At 40.2% G+C, this 25,361-nt stretch overlaps 1 protein-coding gene across 3 annotated transcripts in view; it reads left to right on the forward strand.

Annotated features, from left to right (window-relative positions):
- grin2aa (glutamate receptor, ionotropic, N-methyl D-aspartate 2A, a) overlaps positions 1–25,361 on the forward strand; it is a 155,762-nt gene that overhangs the window by 93,165 nt on the left and 37,236 nt on the right. For all 3 annotated transcript variants that reach the window (XM_067570293.1, XM_067570292.1, XM_067570291.1), the window contains 3 exons: positions 2,822–2,988; positions 7,199–7,627; positions 19,128–19,242. In XM_067570293.1, coding sequence (XP_067426394.1) covers positions 2,822–2,988; positions 7,199–7,627; positions 19,128–19,242 — 711 coding nt within the window. The remainder of the gene's footprint in view (positions 1–2,821; positions 2,989–7,198; positions 7,628–19,127; positions 19,243–25,361) is intronic.

Here is a 25,361-nt window from a genome sequence, read left to right on the forward strand (position 1 = left end):
ACAAAGCTCAAGGCTAAAAAAATGGACATTTTAGAGTTACATGGTTTTCACCGGATTGCACAACACGCTGTTCATGGAGCAGATCATTCATGGAAGCTTTTATTGTTGATGCAGCTGTGCAGCCCTGGATAAATAAAACATCTGCCACACAGGAAGTAAGATGTGTTACATTTCCAGCAGCAGCCGTTGCAACAATTTGTTTGGAATAAACTGAGCAAAAGCTTCATATTTAGCACCACAGCTGTACAGACAGAAAAAAAGAAAAAAAATGGTAAAAATAAATGTAAATATTATTCCATATACGTTTTACACATTTAAATCTGAACCTTATTCTATTCCATGTATCCCATGACTGCTCGATACTCTTTGTTGGCCCTGTATACTGCAGCAAGTGTGGGAGTATCGGCCTTTGCTGTGATGAAGACACAAAGTGACACGTCGTATAGCATGACCTACCTCCTGTCCCACCATGCTCCAGCAATGCTTCAGTTTCTACCCCATTAGAACACACACACTAACACACACACACACACATAAAGCCTCTGAAGAGCACTTGAGTCTGAATATCGAGTGTACCAAACTCACATACAGATACAGTATCATTAAAGATCACTCAAGAGTCTCGATATAGTGGGAGAAAGACACACACACCGCACTCACACAAATAATGCAAACACTGAATAACCACATTATTCAGAGGCTATCAGCACAGTGGAAAAGGAAATGCTAGGTCATGCATGTGGCAATGAAATTACATACAGTGCACTTATATGGTTATAAATACGATCCACTGCACTTAATCTCTGAGTTGTGTGAAACCTATTCTGTGTCTCACATGTGTAACTCTGTAGACCAACAGGGTGTATGTAACTGATTTAAGAACAGAGAGAAACATATATGAATTAAACATATCTATACAGTTCTATCTGTAAAATTAAAGATAACCACAGGAAGCTTACTTGCTTATCTTGTGCGCACAAGTTATTATCTTGTGGGAACAAGATAAAAAATGATCACCTTTTGGGACTTTAGGGGCTCCGTATGATTCAATGGTGTGATTATTATTATTTTTTAATCGTATGAAGTGATAGATGGGCGGATGACAAGATTTTTCTCAAGATATTCCTTCATTTGTCTTGATATAATTTTTGGAGGAATTATAGTGATGTTTTATGCCTTTTATCAAAAAAAGCAATTAGTTCTAGTGTCAGCTAGGTCTGGAACCTTGCATTCCTTATCTTTATGAACTCATTCGGTTTCAACACTCAGGGATGCGTTTTTTCTTTCTTTATCAATACACTAAAAGTAGTTTGTGTCTTATCAGCAGCGATGTTTTATGTTAACATGTCAACACATTCTACAATGAAGCTGACTTCAGTTTAGTTTACTTGTAGTTAAATGCTAACTAAGAAGAGTGAGCGATGACCAGATTTCAAAAAGTGCTTCTCCATTACTCAAAATACACTGTAAAAGTAAATGGGTGCTTTTAAGAAATGTGAACCACAGTAATAGAGTTTATCTCATATGCTGAAATGCAACTTATCACATCCTGGCTATATTTTGATTGTTCGTCTTCCAAACTTTTTTTAGACAGCAGAATGTATTGTGGGATCTAAGCTAATGCTAGGTTGTATGGTTTAATGGTGTTTGGTACAATGGCATAATATTTTTGTCATTTCATGACCAAATTCAATAACTTTTTCCTTGTTCTTTAAATGTGGTCACACTGTGGATGATTTACTGTGTATGCAGGCTGCAGGCAGTGTGTACATGTAGTGTGTGTGTTTGTGTGTGTGTGTGTGTGTGTGTGAGTGTATGTGGCTCGTTTGAGAGCAGGTGTGACACCAGGCAAGAATCTCTTTTTCTTCATTTGCCTCATATCTCTCGTTCTGACCTTTTGTTCTCTGTCTCTTAGCACTCGTGTTATTTATTTATTATATTCTTTCCCAGCTGTCAGGTTGCAGATTCACACACACAAACACACACAGAAGACATACACACACACACACACCAACCGGCAAGTCCATCATAATTAGAGTGCCAAAGACAAGTGGTGTCAAGATAAGCCATGTGTGAACTCTCTGACATTTCAAGGTAACAGAAATGCACACACACACACACAAGAAGTCATGCAATAAACAACCAAAGATGGTAACGTTTTGTCGGTCCACACATTTTCTGATGCCACATGCTCTTTTCTCATTATTTTTTGTCCCATTTCACCTAATTTAAAAGCCTACACCATAATGAGTTGTTTAAAATGAAACATCCAATGTAAATGAATCGAATTAATTTGTCCACCTGCAATAGTGCTTGTCTGCTCTGTCCAGGCCTATGTCTGAGTTTGGCTGAAGTGGCAAATGATTCTGAGTCAGGTTTAATGGAGTGCATATGAGTGACTCAGGGTGAATGTAACCCTCGTTCCCCAGAACCAGACCCATAAGAGTTCTGCAGCCTGCTTGTACCGCACCAATCCAATTTGGGCTTAATTGAATTGTTCTGTGCCCCTCATCCATATATTTCCTCCACGAGAAGCTTATTACTCTCAATCTGTGTGTGTGTGTGTGTGTGCATGTGTATGTGTGTGTACAGTGGGATAGAGCGTGTGTCTGTGTACTCCGATTGTGCCAGATTTTAAATGCGCTGATTGATATTTCTGAGATGCTGTTTGAATTAGCTGGTGGAGTCATATGGAAAGTGAAATGAAAATACAAATAAATCTTCAACTAAATCTCCTCCTTCCCCTCCCTTTATCTCCCTTTGCTTCGCCTCCTCCCTTTTCTCCTTCCCTCTATCCCTGCCTCCCGTTCTCTTTTCTCAGGATGTGAAGTCGACATTCTTCCAGTTCGGTGCCTCCATCCAGCAGGAGGCTCTGCTGATGCTGAACATCATGGAGGAGTACGACTGGCACATCTTCTCCATCGTGACATCAAAGTTCCCAGGCTACCAGGAGTTCATCAACATCCTAAAAACTACCGTAGACAACAGGTACGATCAACTACACACCTGCTCTTGGATGTTTCTTTATATTTTGTTTGTCTCATCATTATTCAGCTAGAATACAGTTGCCGACTGGTCACAACACTTTCACACAGAGTGAATTGGTGGATATAACATCACTATTTCTCCTCATGGGCTCTATATTCCTGTAACAGGGAACAGGTCGGAACCCAAGCAAAATTTCTGTGTTCGAAATACCCTCAAACCCCTTGGACATTTGCCAGGACTCATCCTGAGGACAGCCATGTTGCTCTGGAAGGTTTTATTGTTAAATTTAGAGTCTGTGAGTAATAGTTTTCCAGTCTGACGTTTAGAAAAACACAGATGGTCAATTACTGTTAGATGCGGATCATTCCTGTTACTGTAATTTGCCACCCGCATATAAAATTACACTATGAGACCGTAGAAGAAACACACAATAATTTCTACTGCTGTGTGATAACAGGCATGGGGAAGCTTTGGCATTCTACAAGTTGGTGTGGAAATCTCCCTCAATCAAACAGAATGTGGAACTCTCAGTAACATGTGGATCTATGGAGCCAAAGCATCTACACTCAGGAATTCAACTACAGTTAAATGGCTAACAGGTGTTATCAGAAAACTATGAGGCTATGAAGCACACATAGTGGGCCATTTTCTCCCCCTCATCAACTCCTTTGGGTCATCTTTTTCAAATATCACCTCTTAGCTCCCTCAATTCCAAGAGTCTACACTAAGAAAAACTGAAGATAACAAGCAATATGGGGAGGTTTTCAAAAGAGTTACTACAATCTTAGCCCAGGCATTTTTCCAAGCCCATTTCCCCATTTTGTCTGTAATGTTCTCCATTATCACTGCACATTTCCCAGAGAATGGGCAAGTTTACTTTCTTAAAGAGTTACTGCACACAAACTTTTGGCTTTGTATTTTTCATCTCCACCACTCATATGTACTTCAAAAACAGCAGCATAAAAGAATTTCATCAGCATTCTTAGAATTAAATTGTAGATGACAGGTAGGTTTACTACACATGCAGTTTGGCTGTCTGCCACACCTTTAGGTCATTTTGACTGATGTTACAGTCCTCCACAGAGAGAAAGAGAAAAAGAAAAAACTGCTGGAGTGAACAGCAAGCCATAATTTTTGGCAAAAAAGTCAAATAAATGATACATGTTCAGCAATGTTGAGATGTTGGCAAGATTTGATGCCTGTGCTTGTGATATATAGAAACAGAGCTGAAGAGGGTCTTTTTCATTAGCAGTTACTCTTTCTGTCAAACCCAAGAGGCAAACACAGGTTCAAAAACTCTCTGCCTGTGGTGACACTGGTTATACTTATTTTAATTGCAAGTAGAGTAGCAGCAGACATTTAAATGTCATGTTTTACTCTGTGTTCTCTGAGCCTTGAATGGAAAGTTACCTGGTATTACAACTTTTAAACTGCAGAACATGTGATAACTTAACTGAAGCACAAATCTGTTAAACCCATACAAAAATGGCTTAAATAACATCAACTGTAAGCTTGACAGTGCACAGGTTTACCTCATGTTAACTGGTGAAATTTGCACACAGAATGATAAGATTTGTAAACCAAAATATCAGGAAATTGGCAAATGTCCAATTGTCCATATCTTTGAGAGCAGAAAGCAAAGTCAGCAGGTTAAAAATGCACTAGCTTCAGCTAACAATTTCAATTTTTGTTTGGTCAACAACGTATGCATTTGCATTCATTTCCTTTCATCTTAAACTGTAAGACATTTATCTAAACAAAAAAACACCATACTTGTGACCCAGAGCGTGGGCATGCGAGAGAGGACTATAGGACTCACAGATGTGTCTGCAGTTTGAGAGTGGCAATCATTTGTGAAATGGAACAGTGGCACCATTTGCAATCTGCGTGTAAGCAGTGCTTGCAAATTGCATTCATGAAATGGGCCCCTGCATCCTAGTGGCTGTGTGACTAAAGAGTGTGTCTTTACTGCCAGATCAAAAAGGTCAAAAAAGGTTGTTTTTTTTTGTGAAAAAGTTTATGACAATTAAGACTTTGGAGGAGTCAGATCTTGTATAGGTTCTCCATTGCAGCTTTGAACAATTCCAAACCATCTTCTTTATGTTTATTTACTGTAGATCACCATTATCTGTTGTTACATCAATAGCCACTTTTCCTGGGGTCCGTCTACCTTCATTTGTAATACTGTAGTAAAAGATAGTTACACACATTGACAGATGTGTAATAACTTCACATCCCAGCATCGGTATTCATGCACTCCAGAAGTGATTTTGACCTCAATGTTAAAATAATAGCTTATCATTTATGAAACAAGAAATAATTTGTCCAATTACCTGCAATTACCCATCGTCGATTTCCTATGTCAGTGCTCAACTGGCTCACAGTGACTTAGTCATGGGCAGACAGTTTTAATACCAATGAACTTCCATCATTCACAGCAGAAAATAAATTGGACCACTCAGCTCAGTGAGTCAAGCCTGACCTGACCATGAAAACATTTTGGTACTTGTAGTCGCCTACATGAAATGCAGGCTCATGGAAATAATGTGAGATAGAGGGAAGATTTCATGGATGGCTACATACTGTACATAGGCTGTCTGCTGGAGGTGGATGCATGCAGGTAGGTGGTCTTTCTGTCAGTATAACCCACCAATTAAGGAACTGAGTTTTTGGACATGAATGGTCATCCAGACAATGGAGACACGTTCACTTACCTGTATGGTCTGGATCATCTTAAACACAAAAAAATACATTCTTACCTGCTTTTCTTGCAGATAAATCACTTTGGCTGATCTGCAAGAAGAGTGTGTACTGAGGGGTAAAATGAATTATAAATCAGTATCCACAGCTATATAGTTTTCTAATAGTGTATTCATTGTAGGGGTAAGTTGTTGGTTTGGTACAAAGCAAACATTTCTATCATTTGTATTTGTATGCAGAAAATGGGAAATGTGGTTCCTAAACCTTTATCTTTTACATAGCAGTATTACTTCCTATAATTGTAATCATTCCTAGCCTTTCTCTCTCTGTCTCTCTCACTTTCTCTGTGTGTGTCTTTGTGTATCATTGTCTCTCTTTACTAGTTTTGTCATCTGGGACTTATAGACCATCATCACTTTGGACAGCAAGAGGAAGACAGAGAGTCCCAAATCACTCTCATGTTACACTACCTGTCTATTGTTGGATTCTTCTGTGATGGTTAACTGCTTTCCTCTTTTCCCTACCATGTGTCAGACTTTGTTACACTCCAGTCTCCAATGTGTGTGTGTGTGTGTGTATGTGTGCGTGTGCGTGTGCGTGTGCGTGTGCGTGTGCGTGTGTGTGTGTGTGTGTGTGTGTGTGTATGCATCCTTCTTTTGTCCCTCTTTCTGCCAGCTCTGCCATGAAGGACCTGTACTCCTGATACCACAGTGTGCCAATTTATATGATATATTATGTTCTTTAATTACAAAGATAACCACAATTTCTACTGTTTCTCCTGCACTTGAGCCTCGCGTACTGGGACCTGCTGAATATTATTACTCTGGACGTTGTAGAAAAGATCAGCCAGTCCCACTGGATAAGAAAGATACTCTGTAAATGCTCTGTAAATGATCTTTTTAATAAGGTCTTGTTATTTCTCACTCTCCTCACTTTAGCTAACGGGCTACAGAACTATATTAAAAATTTGCTTTGGAATTATACGGATCTGTTTTCCTTCAGATGCTTTGAGAATTATGGTTTTAACGCTCTGTGGAGGAAAACCTGTTTATAAAAACATCTATCTTCAGCCACATGGTTTTGCAGGAGCAATGGAATTAATTAACTTATTTGCTGTCTAAAAGGTGTGAAAAGTTGCATTCCATGTTGATAACAGCACTTTTTTTTTCTGATAACAGTTGTTACCAATTATCACAGTGACCACAGGCACTTGCTTTGGCCCTTTCACATTAACAGGCCCCTGTTTGTTGTTCTTGTCCTTTAGTTGTGTGGGCTGGAACTTGTTGAGCATGATTATACAGGACCAGCTTTAGCATTTGCATTCCATTTAGGCGTAATGTGTTTCCCCTGACAATAAGCACTTTATACCTATTAGCATTCACATCGCACTTAACAATGATATTAATTATAATGGATCGTTATAACTGCCCTTGTCAGCACCTGAACAAAGTTAATAGTCTATCAGTTAAATATTAACATTTCACTCCTGTCCTCGTTATCCTTGCTTTAGTTTTGTGGGCTGGGACCTGCAGAATATCATTACTCTGGATGCAGTGGAGGAAGACAGCCGGTCTCAGATCATGCTGAAGAAGGTCCAGTCTCCAGTGGTTCTGCTTTACTGCTCTAAGGACGAGGCCGTCTACATCCTGGAGGAGGCTCGCTCTCTGGGCCTCACCGGATTCGGATACATCTGGATTGTACCGTCCCTGACCACTGGCAACCCGGAAATAACACCTGAAGAGTTCCCATCGGGAATGATTTCGGTGTCGTATGACGACTGGGACTACCCGTTGGAGGCGCGAGTTCGGGATGGTCTGGGGATCATAACATCAGCAGCGGCAGCCATGTTGGAGGAGTACGGCGACATCCCTGAAGCCAAGACGTCTTGTTATGGCCAGATGGAGAAGACGACCAAGCTGCCACCCAGTGCACTGCATAAGTAAGCAAAGAAAGAGTGTGTGTGGATGTGTTTGTTTTGGCATTAATGTCTATAATGATAAGCAAGAAATACATTGAGCTACGTATGTGTCTTTTAAGATGGGAGAAAAATAGAAACAGCAGAATGATGAAGGTTTTTGTGAGGTTTTGTGTATTTTTATAACATCAAGAGAGCAGCGCTGCTAATGCACATAGATATTTGTGTGTATATGAATGTTTGTTTGAGTGCAAGGGTTCCTGCTGCTGTATGCTTGTTTTCACCCTTGTCCTCAGTAATTAGATACTCCCACTAAGTTTCCACCAAGTCTATGTTAAGGATAGAAAGATGCAATTACTGGATAAAAGACCAAGGGATTGAAAGTTGGAGCTAAGAGAATAGAGGAAGTGTAGGAGTCAGAGAGAGAGGGGGGAATGAAAGAGGTGAATTGGAGTTGAGGAGGGAGTTTTCTATTTAGGCAGCAAAGAAAGGGGGAGGGAAAGAAATTGAGACTGGGGTCACAGTGGGAAGCCGCTACAAATGAGTGCTCTCCAAAACTGAAGAGCTCCTTGATGAGTCCTTCTGTTCCTCTTCTCATTTATTCTTCCATCTCTCATTCACTCTCTTCTGTTCTCCTTCTCATCTTGTGCTCACTCCCCAGCAGCCAGTGGGAGATGTTGCAGGTCTTGCCAGCTCTGTCTGGCTTTCCATCTGGCAGAGGACGGAGAGATACAACACACAATCTGTGTTCACATCCCAATATTGTTTTTTTTTAAATAATGATGTGTGAAATTACAAATTGAGACTCTAAATGACAAATTTGATTCCAAAATTTAATTTCATTTTTATTGGTTGCAAATTTCAGAAATTATATCTGTCTTTAATGTGCTTCAGCTTAGAATTAAGATGCAGTACTTCAACTAGAACGTGAGTGAGAAGAAGAATAAATTCAGCCACCCTTGAGAGCATATGGATGTTTGGTTTTTAACAGTCTGCCCATCATTTTGGCAGATACTGAACATAAATATCATATTGGAAATTGAACCAGTGTTTTCATAGTTGTCATGATATCATTCTTTAGTTTGCTTTTGTCTTAGATTAAGGCTTGAAATATGGCCAAAATAACTAACATTAAACACCAACTTGTTCAATATGAATACATTTTTGAAATATCTCTGGTTCACATGTTTTTCTGAGGGTCATGAGGCGAAGTCATTGGTTTTAACCCATGTGAAAAATGTTTTAGCATCCAAAAAGTTTGCATCAAATTAACTTCAGTTAGGTTGCAATATCTCTGGATATTGGAAATGGAAAAGAGGCAGAGAATGAAAAGACAAAGAAAAAGAGAAGAAAGTGGCACAGTGAGAGAATAATGAAACAGATACACTGAGAGAGCACTGAGTGTAGTGGATTTTGTCTAACAGTGGCATTTTCTGATCGGTGAAATCCGCTCTGCTAAACTAATGCTAGTTTATGAAGTAAAGACTGAAGTCTAATATTTTCCACTGAGGTCAGCTTACAGCAACTACCTATAAACGTTTACTGACCTGAAATATTTTCATGTAATTGGTCAATAAATCCACCAGAAACTCACACTACCTTTCAGATGCTACAACAATTTTCATCTGGGTTCTGTAGAAACCAAACCAAGTGCATTGTTTACCGTAGTTAGTTAAGGGGGGCTGGGAGATTTAAACCTTCACTGTAAAATCAAGACTGGGCTGGTTATGTCTGTTTAGAGAGCTTAAAATCTTAACAGGAACTGAGGTAACACAGGAGTTTCTGGCATTGATATGCAACATTTACCTGCCCCCTGCCATGAATTATGATCAATTTGTTACCATAATTTGAAAAGAACATCCAATATTACTGATTGCGGCTTTAATAGCCTCTGTAGGATTTCAAATACCAATCATACACTAATACAGCTCCTCTTTTGTCAGGCAAAACAGATACACCAAAAAGAATTACCACATATCCAGAGCCAGCTGACTTTGTTCCCAGCATGCTCTGCTGCCTCAGGTTGTTACCAAGGTGATGAGTGGCCACAGATGGCTCTGTTGTGGGTGAGAGAGCTCAGCCAATAGGGCTTCAGGGCCAGGACATGAGAAACATGATTGGTCAAGGCTAGGTCGGGGCGACGGGCCAGTGTGGGTTGTTAGACCATCAACGGCTGTCAGGGGAGATATGACGAACACACACACACACACACCGATGTGGGCATACAGACAGACTCATACAGCCAGGCTATATGCACAAATGTACAGTGGGTCACATCACTTTATTCTAAAAGATTGTCTCCTCTTACTGTAAGTTCTTCTGTGTGTCCACTCCTCTCAGACTCAACTGTGATTTGTGACAACAATATAATTTTCAGTGGATGCCTCTCCCTCCCTTAAGTGGTTCAAAAACATGCCACAACAGAGAAAAACTTGTTTTGAAGAAAATAATATCAATAGATGGTGGTGAAATCACAGAAAACGTCTGTGGTGTTTCTAGTATTGTGCAGTGTGGGCTTTCAGTGAAGTTTTACCTCACTCAGTTTTTGCCTGTGACAGCTGTGATGATAAATCCACTGTGACACATCCAAGATGAATATGTTTTGCAGAGTAATAGAAAAATTAAATTAAATAAAAACAGGAGACAAATGACCAACTAAGAGCGCTGGCCAGTGCAGCAATCAGACCAAGTGACAACTTCTGCTCCATATAAAATATGGTGTGTGCATGTGTGGGTTTGTGTGTGTGTGTGTGTATATATGTGTGTGCTTGTACGCGTGCATGTTAGAAACAAGAGAAATATCCCCCCCTTAAGAGAATGTTCTGTCATGACAGATTTACAGTGCACCGCTCACCTTGCTGTGGTGAACAGTGTGCCTTAAAAGACTTTAGCACTTATTTATCAGTGTGTGTGTGTGTGGATGTGTGTATGTGGAAAAGGTGTGGTGGTAGTAGTTTGTTCTGACAGGTAATTTCAGTCTCTAGCCCTGATATATGAGGGTCAGAACTGACGAAATACACACGTGCACCCATACACACTCACACTGAGTCTTGGGGCAGCTGTCATGAGCTGTAGCAAGATGTGTGCTTACACACTACACAATGCAATTGAGAAAAATGCAAAATTCATATGCTGACACAATTTATACTAGTTTAGATGCAACTATGCAATTATCAAGTTATGTTATATGTTGCATAAAACTTCTTAGTGTATTTGTCATTTTTTCTCAAGAGGTAGTGACTTAGTCCATGAATGTATTTTTACACCGTGGAAACAATGATGTCCTAGTGTCCATGCCAGTCACTCCACTACTCATAAATATTACATTACTGCATGATCGTTTGCTAACTATGTCTGTGTGTATATGTGTGTTTATTTGTTATTCCATTGCCATGTGTACATTTCTGTTTGCTGCTCTCCTGAGAGTTGCATACAATCACATACTGAATTCACATACACTACGTGATCTCACAAAGAATAGGTGTGTAAGAATAAATGGGGGATATTCAAATTCATGACCTATACACTGCCACCTGTGTGCATATGAAGTGTGGGTGTGTGTGTAAATAAATGTGTGTCAGCACGTGTCCAGCACTATGTTGAAACTACTGTCTTGTTAGAACCTAATGGCCCAGTTATAAACATTAAAAAACTTGCTTGTTTATCAAACAATAAATACATTTCCCTTGCTTCCTTAAAAGTTCAAACTTTGGACACACAAGTTTTCATCTCAAACGGAGACAGAAAGTGAGAGGAAGTTAAAAAAGAAAGTATGGAAGGAGGAACACATTAGATTGGCAGAGCTGCTAATACATAACACATACTGTGTGTATGTGTGGGCGTGATAGTGAGCATATCTGCAATCATAAAAAATCAGTAAGCTATTTTACCCCTCACATCTCTCCTGTCAGCTTAAGTATTAGCTTGCCTTGCAGGTAGCAGTCTGTGAGAGAGAGGGACTGAATCCTTTTAAATCAAATAAATCTTTGTACATGAATAGCAGATGCGAGCCCGTGTGTGAGTACGCAAAGGCTCTCGGTTTAGTATCATCTGCATGAAAAAGTGATTACGAAGCAAAAGCAGATATCTCCAATTTCAATCTAGAACAATGAGCCAATAGCAGTTCAAGTAGCTAATGCTTAGCCTGAAGTGTCCTTTGGCAGTGGTGGGTATGCATCTCATACAACGCTGTGAGAGCAGTAGTACTCCAGTGGGCTAAAGTTGATGATGGAGCTTACTCAACTAATGGATTACAGCCAAGGCTGTCCAGTTGACTGAAACATAATTTTGAATAATTATAAAGAGCAGGACAACAGTAGATCTGTTTTGCTTGACTCAGTGGCAAGTTTCACCATCATCATTACATGTGGATAGTATATGCAAATGGACAATGTTTAATTTCCCTCCATTTTTAAAAGCTTCTTAAAACCATCAATAGACTCTGTGTTTTTTATGACTAGGGGAAGACGGTTCCAGAGGGTGGGGGCCACCACCACAAAATTAAGCTATGTTTCCTCGTTTCTGTAGTGGTGCATTCAAGGATGGTAAAATGTGGGTCTCCCAAAACACTCCAGTCCCATGCTATGCTAGTAATAGGGAAAAGCAGACACAAAATATCATACTACTAAATACTTTAGAATATCAGTATATTTGGAAGAAAACTAGTTTCATGATATGAGGCTGTATATCGTGCTGTTGAATCAGGCACAAGAGTCTGGAAGAGGAAGTGACCACTGGGTCAGAACGACAGTTAAGCTAAGCTGCTAAGTTTATCTGTGATTCATCCAGAAGAGCTGAATCTAACACAAAAAAAGAGCAGCAGAGTTTTGGCACCACTATTACAGTTTATGAGGCTGAATATAGTGCTGTGTAATCAGACAAAACAGAGTGTGGACTGGAGGAGACACCGACCACCAGAGCTACAGCGCAGCCTGATACACAAATTTCAGCTGCCGAGTTTCTCCGTGATAACACTAACACAAACCAACAAACAACTGACTTTACAATACAATGTCGGAGTAGAGGTATGGCGCCACCATTACAACTTATGAGGCCAAATTTAGTGCTTTGGAATCAAACAAAACAGAGTGTGGAGGAGAGGGTGACTCTGTGCTACAACAAACTTTGCAGTGCTTTGGTGAATCTGTCTTTGTCTTCTGACAGAATATTATATCAGACTTTGGCAACTCTGAATACAGAACAACAACAAACAGTGACTGTGTTCCCTGTAACTTGTGGCTACATCCAGTGGCACCCACTCAGCACTTGGTAACTCACTAACTTTGTCTCTGCTAACTTTGTCTAGTAGAGTGAGTCGGTCAGATTGGACGGGACATGTGCAATACACTCTGGTTGTTGTAGGATTCACCCTTAAGAGTGTTATGGGGAATATACAAACTTTTTCTTAGTATTCTATAGTCATAGGGCACAAAATTAAAAAAATAATTGCACATTTCTACTACATAGGTGACCTAGTTTAAAGAAATCATCATATTCGCAGCGCTGAATTTTTCCTTTAAGCAGGAATAGCATATGATTGACAGCTTGTGTGCTACATCTCACAGATAAATGAACCATCAAGTTGCTCCACTCAGAGAGAGGATGGAGAATAAGGAAGAGATGGCACAGGAGGAGGTAGGAGATATGAATGGAGCTTAGTTAGTAGCAGTTCCTGGCACACAAGAAGTTTATTCATTTGTCATCAAAAGGAAGGGTATCTAACAAAGGTGCTCCAGTGTTGTGCAAGAATTCCTGTCCTAAACATGGATTTGCATACTGGAGAAAAAAAAAACATGATATTAAAACTCAGCTACAGTGAGAAGGATCCCAGGCAATACACAAACAAATCCTGTTTTGTGCAACAAAAGAAATCCTGCTGAAGTAGCTGCTTGGACATATGTTGCATTTTATGGTGCGACTGCAAGCTTGGAAATGACAAAATGTAATTGTTAGCATTAATCTTGTGCTGACCAAACTCACACAGAAAAGTGCACACATACACACGCCACACACACACACACACACACACACACACACACACACACACACACACCAGGGACTACAGGAAGGACAGAGACACTGCTAAGCTAGCATCTACTTCACCTTGTACAGTCATCATTCATGTCACACTAAACACATGCCACCTGAGTGTGTGTTTTAAAATGAATACTCACCCCCCGGTCCTCTTAAAAGACTTAAATCAGGACTGATAGTTGCCCCCATCTTTTTAAGACCTCTTCCTTCCTTTGTGTGTCATTGCACTTCATAGTTCATGAGTGCTCTGACAGTATACATCATTGCTCTGACTGGCCCTTGTCTTGATGAAGGATAAATGTCTCTATCTTTAACACACACATACACACAGTCCCTATAGTAAAGCCTCTTCAGATAAGGTCCTTATCACAATGTCAGACCTTTGTTAACACAGTAAAATCCAGAGCATCTCAGAATAAGTGAGTATTTGAGAGATTGAGACATTTTTTGTGTCAAGAGCACTTAACAGGACAGGACATAGTGTTGTCCCCACAGCAGACTGCTGTTGTGGTATCTGGTCTATTTAAAATAAAATGAACAAACATATGTGTTTGGAAATGTCAGTGTTTTTTTATCATTCATTTTATCAATCCATCATTATAAATGCATTCTTTATTGCTGAGAAAAGAGGAAGAAAAAGTATTGTGTATTGTGTTGATATGGCACTTACTGCTGTAGTGCAGTGTATGTGTGTGCTCTTATATGCCTGCTGCAGTGTATGCAGCGTAAGAAATTTAAAAAAATATTTTGGGGGCAACTTCCGCTCCCACCGTCTAAAAAAATTGGAGTATTTACAAAATTTTGGGGGCACTTTTAAAAAAATACTAATTAATGCATAAAGTTGCTGTTTTTAATGTGAAATGAACCCAAATTAAAATGCACACAGTAAACACCATCTCATTTGTAATAATTGTCTACATTTTCTAACTACAATAATAAGCACATGAAAACAAACAATTCAGGCCTATTCCCTTCCAACTGGTTCTGAGATCATGTCATTTTCAGATCTCCCACAAGTCAAAACCAGTCTAACTTAGATGATTCCATCATTGTGGGTCTGATGCGTTGTATGCCACTGCCTCAAGTGTTTCACAAAATTACAGACTAGTAGCTACAAGTACTGTCAAAATAATCCCTCCTTATTGATGCAGTTCTGGAAATATCTCCAGTTAGCATGCTTTATTTAATCACCACACTTAGCCCTGCTGACGATTTGAGCATGTATGAAATAACATTATAGACTCGACTATTCAGCACTGCGTCATTGTCAGCAAGTCGGCAATACCCACATGTAGGCTGTAACATTAACGTTATCTAGCCAACAATAATGTTAGCCAACGCGCCAGACCAAAGACATTTTAAAGTCTCTAGTGTTAGCGTTAATGTTACTTACTATATGCAAATGGATGATGCTTGCTTGTTTGGTGACAATAAGCTGAATACTATTTAACCTGTTTGTTTCCTTTAACAAAGTCGTGATTAGCCTTTAGCTTTCGAAGGCTATTTTTGAATGACTGAGCCCTGCATGCTTTACAGAAGAGGAGAGTCATCTTAGTCACCTCTTCAAACCAGTCTATTTTCCAGTTTTGAATTGTAGAAGTGGCAACTTTCTTTGCTGTCATATTTGCTGGGGGTGCTGTTGGTGACGGGGCCCAGGATTTGGGCTGCTTTCTCCGGTAACGTAACAGTTGGAGCTTTTTTAATGAGGGACCGGTCCATCGCAGCAGCCAAATTCACTGCAGGTGCAGGATTGCATGGCCTCTGCCAGGTATCGTAACAGCAGCGTAGCGTGAACAATAGCGCTGTTTATGTGAGTGTGTTAGAGCCGGAAATGGAAATTAAATGAATTGAATGAAAATAAAATGATGGCTTAATGTAGGATTAGGATATTGGCCTAAACTGGAAAAATCTTGGGGGCAATTTTTGCCCCTTGATCACGGTTTTTAGGGGCATTCTGAGATTTCTTGGAGCATTTTTGCCCTTGCCCCTGTTAATTTCTGATGCTTGGTGTACGTGTACTGTTGGTTAACTCTGGTGCAGTGCCCCCACCCCAACTCCCTTTGCTCCAAAATAAGGGGAAGGGAGGAAAAAATAACACAGAAGATATTTTTATCCTAACTCTGTCGACTGTCGAGGCTTAGTCCTCCTACTCTCTCGTCATACTTTCCCTTCTCCCCTTTCCATCTCTCTCACTCAATCTCTCTTATCTTTATTCTCGCTCTCATTTTTTTTCGGGTGCTCCTTCTCCACTGTCTCTCCACCTCTGCACCCTCTCCTCATCCCCCCTAATGAATAGAGAGATTACTGATATAATGGGAGGCTGGAAAGTGAGAGAAATTGGATGCTTTGCTATGATCTCAGTCCTACAGGGGAGAGGAAACATTACATGGAGGATTGTTGAGGTGGGCAAAGTAATTGTCTGTGTTTATGTGTGTGCAGGGATGTTCAGTTGGGGGTGTTTAGGGTCATTTTCCAGCATGTACACTCCAGTCTGTGTCCGTATCCTAGCAACACCCTAGGTCCACCTGTTCAATGGGCGTCAGCCCAAACATACTTGCAGACATACACACACAATCTGCCTGTCCTGTCTGCATCCTGTTCTTGCTTTCAAACACAATGGTGCACTATGTAGGATGTTTCATTATGATTTTCACATGAACAGCCAGTGACACATATACAACATATTTATCACAGAACTGCACTGGTAGTCATAATAATAATGATATTTCATGCAGAGAATAGACAGAGGTGCCTATTTTTCATTTTGCCTGTTGGAAAAAGCTGAGGTCTGGCATTCGATTGAATTCAATCTCAGAAAAGTTATACATCATTTTTTAAAGCTGCACTAGAAACATTTTTATATATATATATATATAAAAAAAACCCTCACTGCTCTTGAACCTGAATCACAAAGAATCAACTGAGATATCTAAACTGAGAGGCTTTAGATTTACACTGTTTGCCAGAATTAAAGTTTAACCTGTAAAGTGGTCACTGGCAGGAAATGATTAATGAAAAAAAGGGTCTCCCAAATATTTGATGACAAGATAGGAGGATTGAATAAGGTTGTCTGAATATCTTCAACTAATGCTCCCAAACAATACATCATTTTGAAAGAAAGAAGAGCAAAGGCTTCCGTTTTGCATGTGAATTTGTGTGTTTGTGTCTCTTCTAGATTGATGGCTGCAAAGTGCAGAATGGGCTGTTGTCTAAAAGAGCAGCCTGGGTGCTGGTATTGATTCCAGCACCTCTTTCTCTGCTGTAGTCGCACATACAGTAATTGGGTTCAGCACTGGACCCTGTGTCCAATCAAATGGCTTAATACTACTCACCTGGTTGCTTGCAGGCCAATCGGATTATTTTAATCACGAAACCCGCTCAATCCCCTTATCTCTGGCTGATTTCATCTGAGCATTGAGAGGCTGTGCATGTGTGTTACCAGCAGCAATTTAGAGGGACATGTAGATATTGTGAAATGGCACCACACACACACAAACACACATATTACACAGCCTTTTTCTCCATTATCTCTGTGGCCATCCTTGTGACTTGGAATTATAATTGGTTTAGACTCCTGGTATGTGTAATATGCAAGTGAGTGAGTCTGTAACAGCTGAAATAATAAAAACACATTGAATTTACTTAAACTGACAATTACAGTTAAATCCTGCAGAGCATGTACTGGTTCATAGTATGTGTGGGATTAAAGCTGCATCACAGTATGCAAGTTTTTTCATCTATTAAAAAAAGGAATTAATTGCTAACTGGAAATTCAACAAAAACGGCTCTTGCTCCCTTTAATTGAGACTTGAAAAATCAAAGCTTTAAAAAGGAATAAGAAGTTATTGAAGTTTGGCAGGGACAGAGAATCACAGAGATAAACAGACAGATATACAGAGGGAGAGATATTTTGTAATGAAGGGATTGGCTGATTCACTATTTTTTGGCAGAAATCACCTAAATAAGTCTCTTAAAGGATGATTTTTCATGCCTGTCATATTCAGGCACTCAATGGACATTGAAACAGGTTTTTCTTGCTGTAATCATTTGTCCTTTTCATAGTGGCCATTAAGAGATCCATTCCTAATGCGCTTCCAGCGTAAGTGATGGGGAGCAAAATTGGCAGTCCTCCTTCAGTGCAAAAATGTATTTAAAAGTTTATCCAAAGCTAATATGAAACTTCAGCAATCCACATTTTTCATATAAAGTGGACATCTTTCAAAGGGAAACACTGCCTGGGGAAACAAAAAGAGGGAATTTTATTCTAAAAAGAAAATAACTTGGAAGATATCTACTTGATTTAACTAACTCGGACTGCTGACGCATCATATTAGATTTAGATGGTACATTTTTGAACAAAATGAGGACTGTGGATTTTGTCCCCCTTCACTTACATTGTAAGCGCATTTGAAAGGGATCTTTTAATAGCCAGTGTTAGCAGCAAGGAAAACCTCTTTCAGTGTTCATACGGGCACCTGACTGTTGTTTTAAGACAGAAAAATTGTGAACCTGTCCTTTGATGTGTATGCCGCATAAGCAAACAGTGTATCAAATGACACAAGTAATAAGCTTCTAAAAGCACAATTTGCTCCATACACTACAGCGTTTGGCTGCACAATGTCCTACACAGCATGAAATGCCTCACCTGCAGCGCTCCTCTGTGGCTTTTCAAAGACACATCACATGGGCACATATTCCATTTAGAAGTTTGCCCCGTCGCCCGGGCGCAAGAATGGAGTAGAGGAGGAAGGAAAGAGGAGCTGTCTCTCCCGTGTTGTACATGACCACTGACAGAAGGAGTGAGGAAGACAGAGTGGGGAAGGACAGCCATGATTAATGTGGAGGCTATGTGGACCCAAGAATATCTTCCCAATGCCCTCCATCTTAGCTAATGTGACCTGCCATATGGGTCACTCATTACAGTGTGTGTATAAGTGTGTGTGTGCATGTGTGTGTGTGTGTGTGCGGTGAGTGCTAGTATGGACAGACTATCGCTTTAGGTACTATCTGCACTCACTCTCTTTTTTCTCTTTCAACTGTACTATAATTGTAAATTTTGGATCCTTTCACATTATACTAGGCACACACACGTATATTTTGTAGGATTTGAATAGATTTTTATGTCCCTCAGCATTAAACGTTGAGTCTATGTCCACTTGCTTTTTATTTCAGGAATGTAGTCATAATCCAATCCATGTGAATCAACTTTACAACTTTCAATGCAATAGAGCGTGTGTGAATATTTTAGGATAGTAATACCAGTAGATTGTAAATTGACTTTTTCTCATGCTAATGTAATTCAATTTCCTCTTTTTCCTCTGTTTCTTCTCGCCCGCATTCATTTATTTCCTTTTTCTCATTCGCTCATTTCTCCGACTCTCCCCCTTTTCCTTGTTACCTCTCTGACTTCTTCTCTTGTCACCCTCTGCCCCACTACTCCTCACCCCTCTCTCTCTCTCTCTCTGTCCCCCTCCGCTCCTCTTCCTCGTAGATACATGATGAATGTGACGTGGGATGGCAGAGACCTGTCATTCACAGAAGACGGGTACCAGGAAAATCCAAAGCTGGTGGTCATTGTTCTCAACAAGGACAGAGAGTGGGAGAAGGTAGGATCTGACCAGTGTGTGTCTGTGTGTGTATGTGCATGGAAAAGTGTGCACATATTCCTGTCTGTTCTTCTGGACCATGATACCACTTTTACCATAGTTTTGGGGGTTATTCTATGATTACACATTTATTACACATATTGGGTTTTAAAGGCTGAGTCTGATGTTTTTCTAGACTAAATGTAAAATAATATAAAAATGAGAGAAAATAAAGTGGGAATTTGGACCCCAGTATTTCTGAAAACCTGGCTATAACCCTAGATATTATCATTCGTATTATACATATATAGTATATTATCTTACATCCTGCCACTTTTTTTTTTCTATTTTTGCAGATATCTGCTAATATCGACCTGCCAATGTATAGGACCACCTACTGAAACTTAAAAAAAAAAAAAATCAAGGGAGAAAAACAACACCCGCAGTGTTTGATTGGCAAGTGATCTCTGAGAACCTCCATGTAAAAACAAAACCAGAAACAAATGCTAAACATCAGCATCGAAAATGCTACCTCTGTCTCATTGTGCGACACCTACAGTTGATCAATGAGCTCATTTACCAGCAACGTTATGGATTTCTTTAACTAGTTAATGTGGGGGAGCTTCCATAAAGAATGGCCACAGTGAATGGCTAAGTATTCTCGCCGTTGTAATGGCCTTTAAAATGGCAGCCATGTATCTTTATACCTACATCAGTCTGCTTCTCGCAGGCTTAAATACCTTATATTTAATAGCTCATACTTCACAGTTTGTGAGGCAAAGAAGAAGTTTGAGATAGGGATAAAAAAAGAGAGAGGTGTGGCCAAAGGCAGGGTTTTGATAAGGAAGAAAGGGGGATAGATGGTTATGTCTTTCTGTCTTTATTGTCTTTCCATCCCTTTAATTTTGTAATTCTCTCCTACCATCCTCTCATTTTTTTATCATGTCCTTCACACTGCCTGTCTCTCCTCACATCCCTCTTCCTTCACTTTATTTCTCTTTCCCACTTTCTTTCGTGTCTTCATTACTTTTTGTTTCTGCTTCTGTATTCCACACTTTCCTCCCTTCTTTTTCCTCTATACCATCCCTCCATCCTTTCTTCCTTTCTTTCCCAGGCCAGATAATCTGTGCACTCCCGTCTGTCTTTAGCTGTGATTGCTGTTGTGGTCTCTGATAGCACCTCAAACCACAGTTAATCAAAAACTGAGACCTCTGTTATTGGGGTGGCGAGGGGTCACTGCTCCTGTATGTGTGTGTATGTTTACCCTTCCACACTGGTTATTGACAGAAACACTATTCGAGAGACTTGTGCTTTGACAAATCAGGTTTTTATTCAGGTCACATCCCTGCTTGTGTGTGTGTGAGAGTGTGCGTTACAGTATTCGGTTTAGTTTGCCGCAATCCGTACAGTCTCCACCCAATCTTGAGACTAGCTTTTTCATATTTCATACTGACACACACCCAGACTCACACACACATACACACACACACACACACACATACACACACAAAAGACCCTTTGTTGGTGTGCAGAGGGGAGGTAGAGTATGTTGCTGTAAACAGAGAGCCTGTGAAATTGATCAGTACCACTTCACTGTGGTGCAGAGAAAGAGACTGAAGGCAAGAGACACAGAGACCCAAAGTGGAAACATAATTGGGAACTGCTCTCTATCTCTCTCTTTCTCTCTCTCTCTCTCTCTCTCTCTCCCTCTCTCTGGTGCAGCCGTCCCACCCTTGCACCAGAAATCAGTGGCACAGAGAGAGAGAGAGAGAGAGAGAGAGAGAGAGAGAGACTTCCATGATGATCAAGAGATAAAAATTCAGAAACTGCACTAAAATATGGATATGCACTAAAAATATAAAATGTGTCCCCTTGGGGCACAGGAGGAAGAGACAGGGGGGGAGAGGAGCAATATGGAGCGATACGGAGACGAGTGAACGATGGAGACAGATGGGCCGAGGTAGTGAGAGCAAATGTGGGAGAGAAAAATAGACAAAGAGATAGAGAGAAAGAGAGGAAAACGGAGGAAGAGAGAGAGGTGGAACTGAGCCATCAGCATGTGTATGTTTTCTTCTTTTTTTTTTTTCACCCACTACAGGTGTTTAGCACTCAGGTTTTCAAAGCAACCACACCTGCGGTTCTCTGCAACACACACGCACAAACACACACACACACACACACACACACACACTTGCATACACATGGAGTTGGTTAGATGGTATATTTTTGAGTTCTGGGGAGAGTCACACCTGTTTGGTTGGATGTGTATGGTGTTTGGGATTTTTTGAGGGTTATGTAATTGCCATTAAATTGCTGTTTAGTCAAAAGAAGCGCAGATTGCAGCAAGTCATGCAGGTATATTTGACTGGCTCACAAGTGCGGCATTATGGGGGTTTTCAAAATTTGGCTTTTTAACAGTGAAGATGGATGTGGCAGTAATACATTACAATACATTATAGTAATGTGGTTACTTTTTCAGTAAAGAGAAGTGTAAGATATTGCAATTTGAAATTCAGCAAATTCATTATATTTACTACTCTCAGTAACGCTTCATTACATAAACATGTTGGGGGTCTTGTTTCCATTTTTTCAAGTAACTTGCCCAACACTGGTCTCCATATCACAAAATGCTAATATGTTGTAATGAGGCTGCATCCAGAGGAAGCAGTAAATTAATTCAATTTTGGTGCAGAACGGTTTAAAGGAGCCGGCTTTACTTTGAGGATGAAGGCCACACACACACACACATACTGTCTGCAAACACATATTTACACACACATAAAAAACTGAGTTCACTACTTATTTAATTAAAATGTACATTGAACTTTAGGTTTTGCTGAATATTATCCCTCCATTACTTGTGAGACTCATTCAAAACACTTTCAAAACAGCTTAACATAATTTCAGTCAAGAGTGACCGACAAGAGATTAAAATAAATGTCTTCAAGGTTCGGTGTAAATGGCAATGTGTTGTTTGATGACACAGGAGAGGTTATTTGGGCGAAATGATGAACTTGAAAATGAGCAAGTCAGGGTCCTGGATGCTGGTAGTGAGGGAAAGGAGGAGGAGGGTTTCACTTATTTTATATTCAACGTAAAGGCTTTCCTTAGGATAATAGAATCCACAGTGGAGAAATTCATAAATATGTATCAATTGACTCCTGTGCTCTGAGAATTCAGGAAATTCAGAAAATGTATAGCGTTCAAGTATAAAAACATTACTGCGACCCAGCTTTGGAAACTGTGAAAATGTATGCCTCCAGAATCAGTGACAGAAGCGATGATGAATTTTCATTCACGTTTCATTCAGAGATATAGTATAACGTCATTGACGGAATGAGAAAAGTGTATTTACCAATTAGAACCAGGATGTTATGTTTTATTCCTGCTGAGTAGATGGAGTGTGTAAATTGCTTAAGGAACTGCTGCAGTGTTAGCAGCCAGTTCACAAAATAATTATTACAGACAGCATGGGATTTGTGCTTGGAGAATCACAATATGGAGAGCAGACACACGTAAAGCCCACTTCCATACACACACACACACACACACACACACACACACTTCCAAATCAACAAAAACTGACCTACACATGAACACATGCAAACACGAACTTCATTTTCTCAATCTACTATTCTCTGCATCTTAATAAAAGTGCTACACTTTCTGTGGAGCACTATGGAATTTGTGGATTCATCTTTCTCTCACTCTTCTGCTTTTTCATCCCCTTCCTCTCTGCCCTTGTTTTGTCACACACACACACACATACACACACAGGCATGCACGTGCATCCTCACGCATGCATGCAGACACACACACACACAAACACATTCACACATATACACAGAGCAAGCGTAGGAGAGGGAGAGCCAAATCCATTTTCCCGACATAATTTTGTCTGACAGGAGTGACAGATACTGTTTTATGACTGAATGGTTTTCTCCACGCTATTAGGAACTCATTCTCCCATAGTGCAACTTGCCACAGCGATAACTCTCCCAGCGAGAATGGCACAGAGAAGGTGCTCAGTGTAGGAGCGCTGACCCCTGTTTTCTTTATTCTTGTAACATTCTCTCTCACTTGTTCAGCAAGGTCCTGGTTGATTGTAGCCCCTGAGTATGTGTGTGTGTGTGTGTGGTTGTATAGGTCAAACACTGAATGACAGAAAGACAGGGGGAGACGGAGCGAGAGAGAGATAAAGAAAAAAAGAAGACAGCGTGAAATGAAATAGAGAGCAAGAAATGCAGGTACAGAAAAGAGCAAGGCCATCATAAATAAAGACAAAGAAAGATGAAGAGGAAAATAGTGAGAGCAGAAAAAAGAGAGGGCATGTTTGAGGTGACAAAAGAAAGAGAAGGAGATGAAACCAAAAAAAAAAAACAAGGGCTTTTTAGAAAGATAAGAAAAGATGCAGAGAAACACAGCTGTTCTGGGGGCAGAATGTCATCTCATCACCAAGTGGCTCTAAATCCATCGCAAAGTGATGATGCGATAGGATTGCCGCTATGAGATGTTATAATGCGGTAATCCCACGGGCCCTATCATCGTAACCTCCCACTGTCCTCGCTGTCACACCACACTGCTTTCCATGTATTGTGTGTGTGCGTAATATCTGGTATTTCATACGGGGAAATTCAGCAATCTGCTGCCTAGCCGGTCGATAGAGAGAATCCTCTCTCCTCTCTCTAGGCATTAATTTATAACCCCTCTTTCTTTAATTAGAGAGAAGGAGAGATAGAGAGGAAGAGGGAAGAGGAGAGCAGGTGGACAGGAAATCAGAAGGGGCTGCTGAAGTCAGCTTCTTCTTTCCCTCCTCCTCCTCCTCCTCCCCCTCCTTTTCCTTGCTCCCATTTTCAACCTTCTTCCGAGCAGAACATTTATCTCTCCACTGAGTTTATTGATTGATCCAACCAAATCAGAGCCACTCCTCAAAAGCTTACATTCATGATGAAATGGATTAAACAGACTTGAGAGTTGTATGTCTATTTTTAAGTTTCTGTTCCAAAAGGTGACATGACATGACAGCGCTTCTTATTGATACATAAAGGTGCAACAAGTAGTTAAACCAAGCTAAGTAGATCATTGTTGGATCAGCTTTCTGTACAGCAGCTGCTGCACTTTCTGTGACCCACTGGAAATCTTCTGAACTTAGAAAGGAAGACAAGTGTAGAAAAATGTAGCTAAAGTGTTTTTTTTTTCCCCACTTCCAACATGAAATATCACTCATTATGTTACACAGTTAAAATACCAGTGAAGTATGTTTATCAGCATAATGCACTCAGCTGGGATCTGCAGCTTTAGAGTTTCAAAACACCAGAAAATGATTCCAAACTGCTCGTGGAGTACAATTCAAATGTTTTACTCCCACACTTTTTTTTATATCTTCCCTGGATCCTCTCTGTTTGTTTTTCTCACAAATCCCTCATTCTGTGACACAAGTCCTGTCTTTTTTTTTTTTTTTTTTTTTTACCACCTCACTTAAACATCCCATTTCCTGGTCTACCTCCCCACCCACATACTGGTGTGCTCGCATACATGCACGCAGTCACTCACTTGTGAAATGCAAAACAGCTGGGGTAAGACAGATTGACAAATGCGGCCGTTCCCTGGAGAGCGAAGGTGACACACAAGCACCTACCCCTTCACCCCAACACTAACGCCTACACACACACAGACACACACACACACACACACACACACACACACACACACACAATCAGAGATGTAGCTGACAGCAGAGTGAGCTGTTGACAGTGGTGCAGAGTACGCACAGAGAAAAGACTCTAATCCCTGTCAGAGGATAGAAAACCACTCAAAGCAAAACAATTAAAATGCTAATTTCACTTCCTCCTCTCTGCTCGCCTGTTAATGACTTAGCCAGGCATACAGGCTGAGCAACAACGTGTGTGTGTGTGTGTGTGTGTGTGTATGTGTGTCTAACAACCATTGCTCCATGACTCCAAGGTCAAAAGGTTGAACCATTATGTGCATTATGTGTGATAGTGTGCATTTAATATTTTAGGATTCTATTTTATTCACAAAGACAAAACAAAATTTTCTAGTATCTTCACTTTTCTCTATTTGTGAGCATGTGACACAATAGGCTTAAACATCCACTGCTGAATCTACGCGATTTAGCC

This window comes from Thunnus thynnus, chromosome 17 (assembly GCF_963924715.1).
Source record: "Thunnus thynnus chromosome 17, fThuThy2.1, whole genome shotgun sequence".
Lineage (NCBI taxonomy): Eukaryota > Metazoa > Chordata > Actinopteri > Scombriformes > Scombridae > Thunnus > Thunnus thynnus.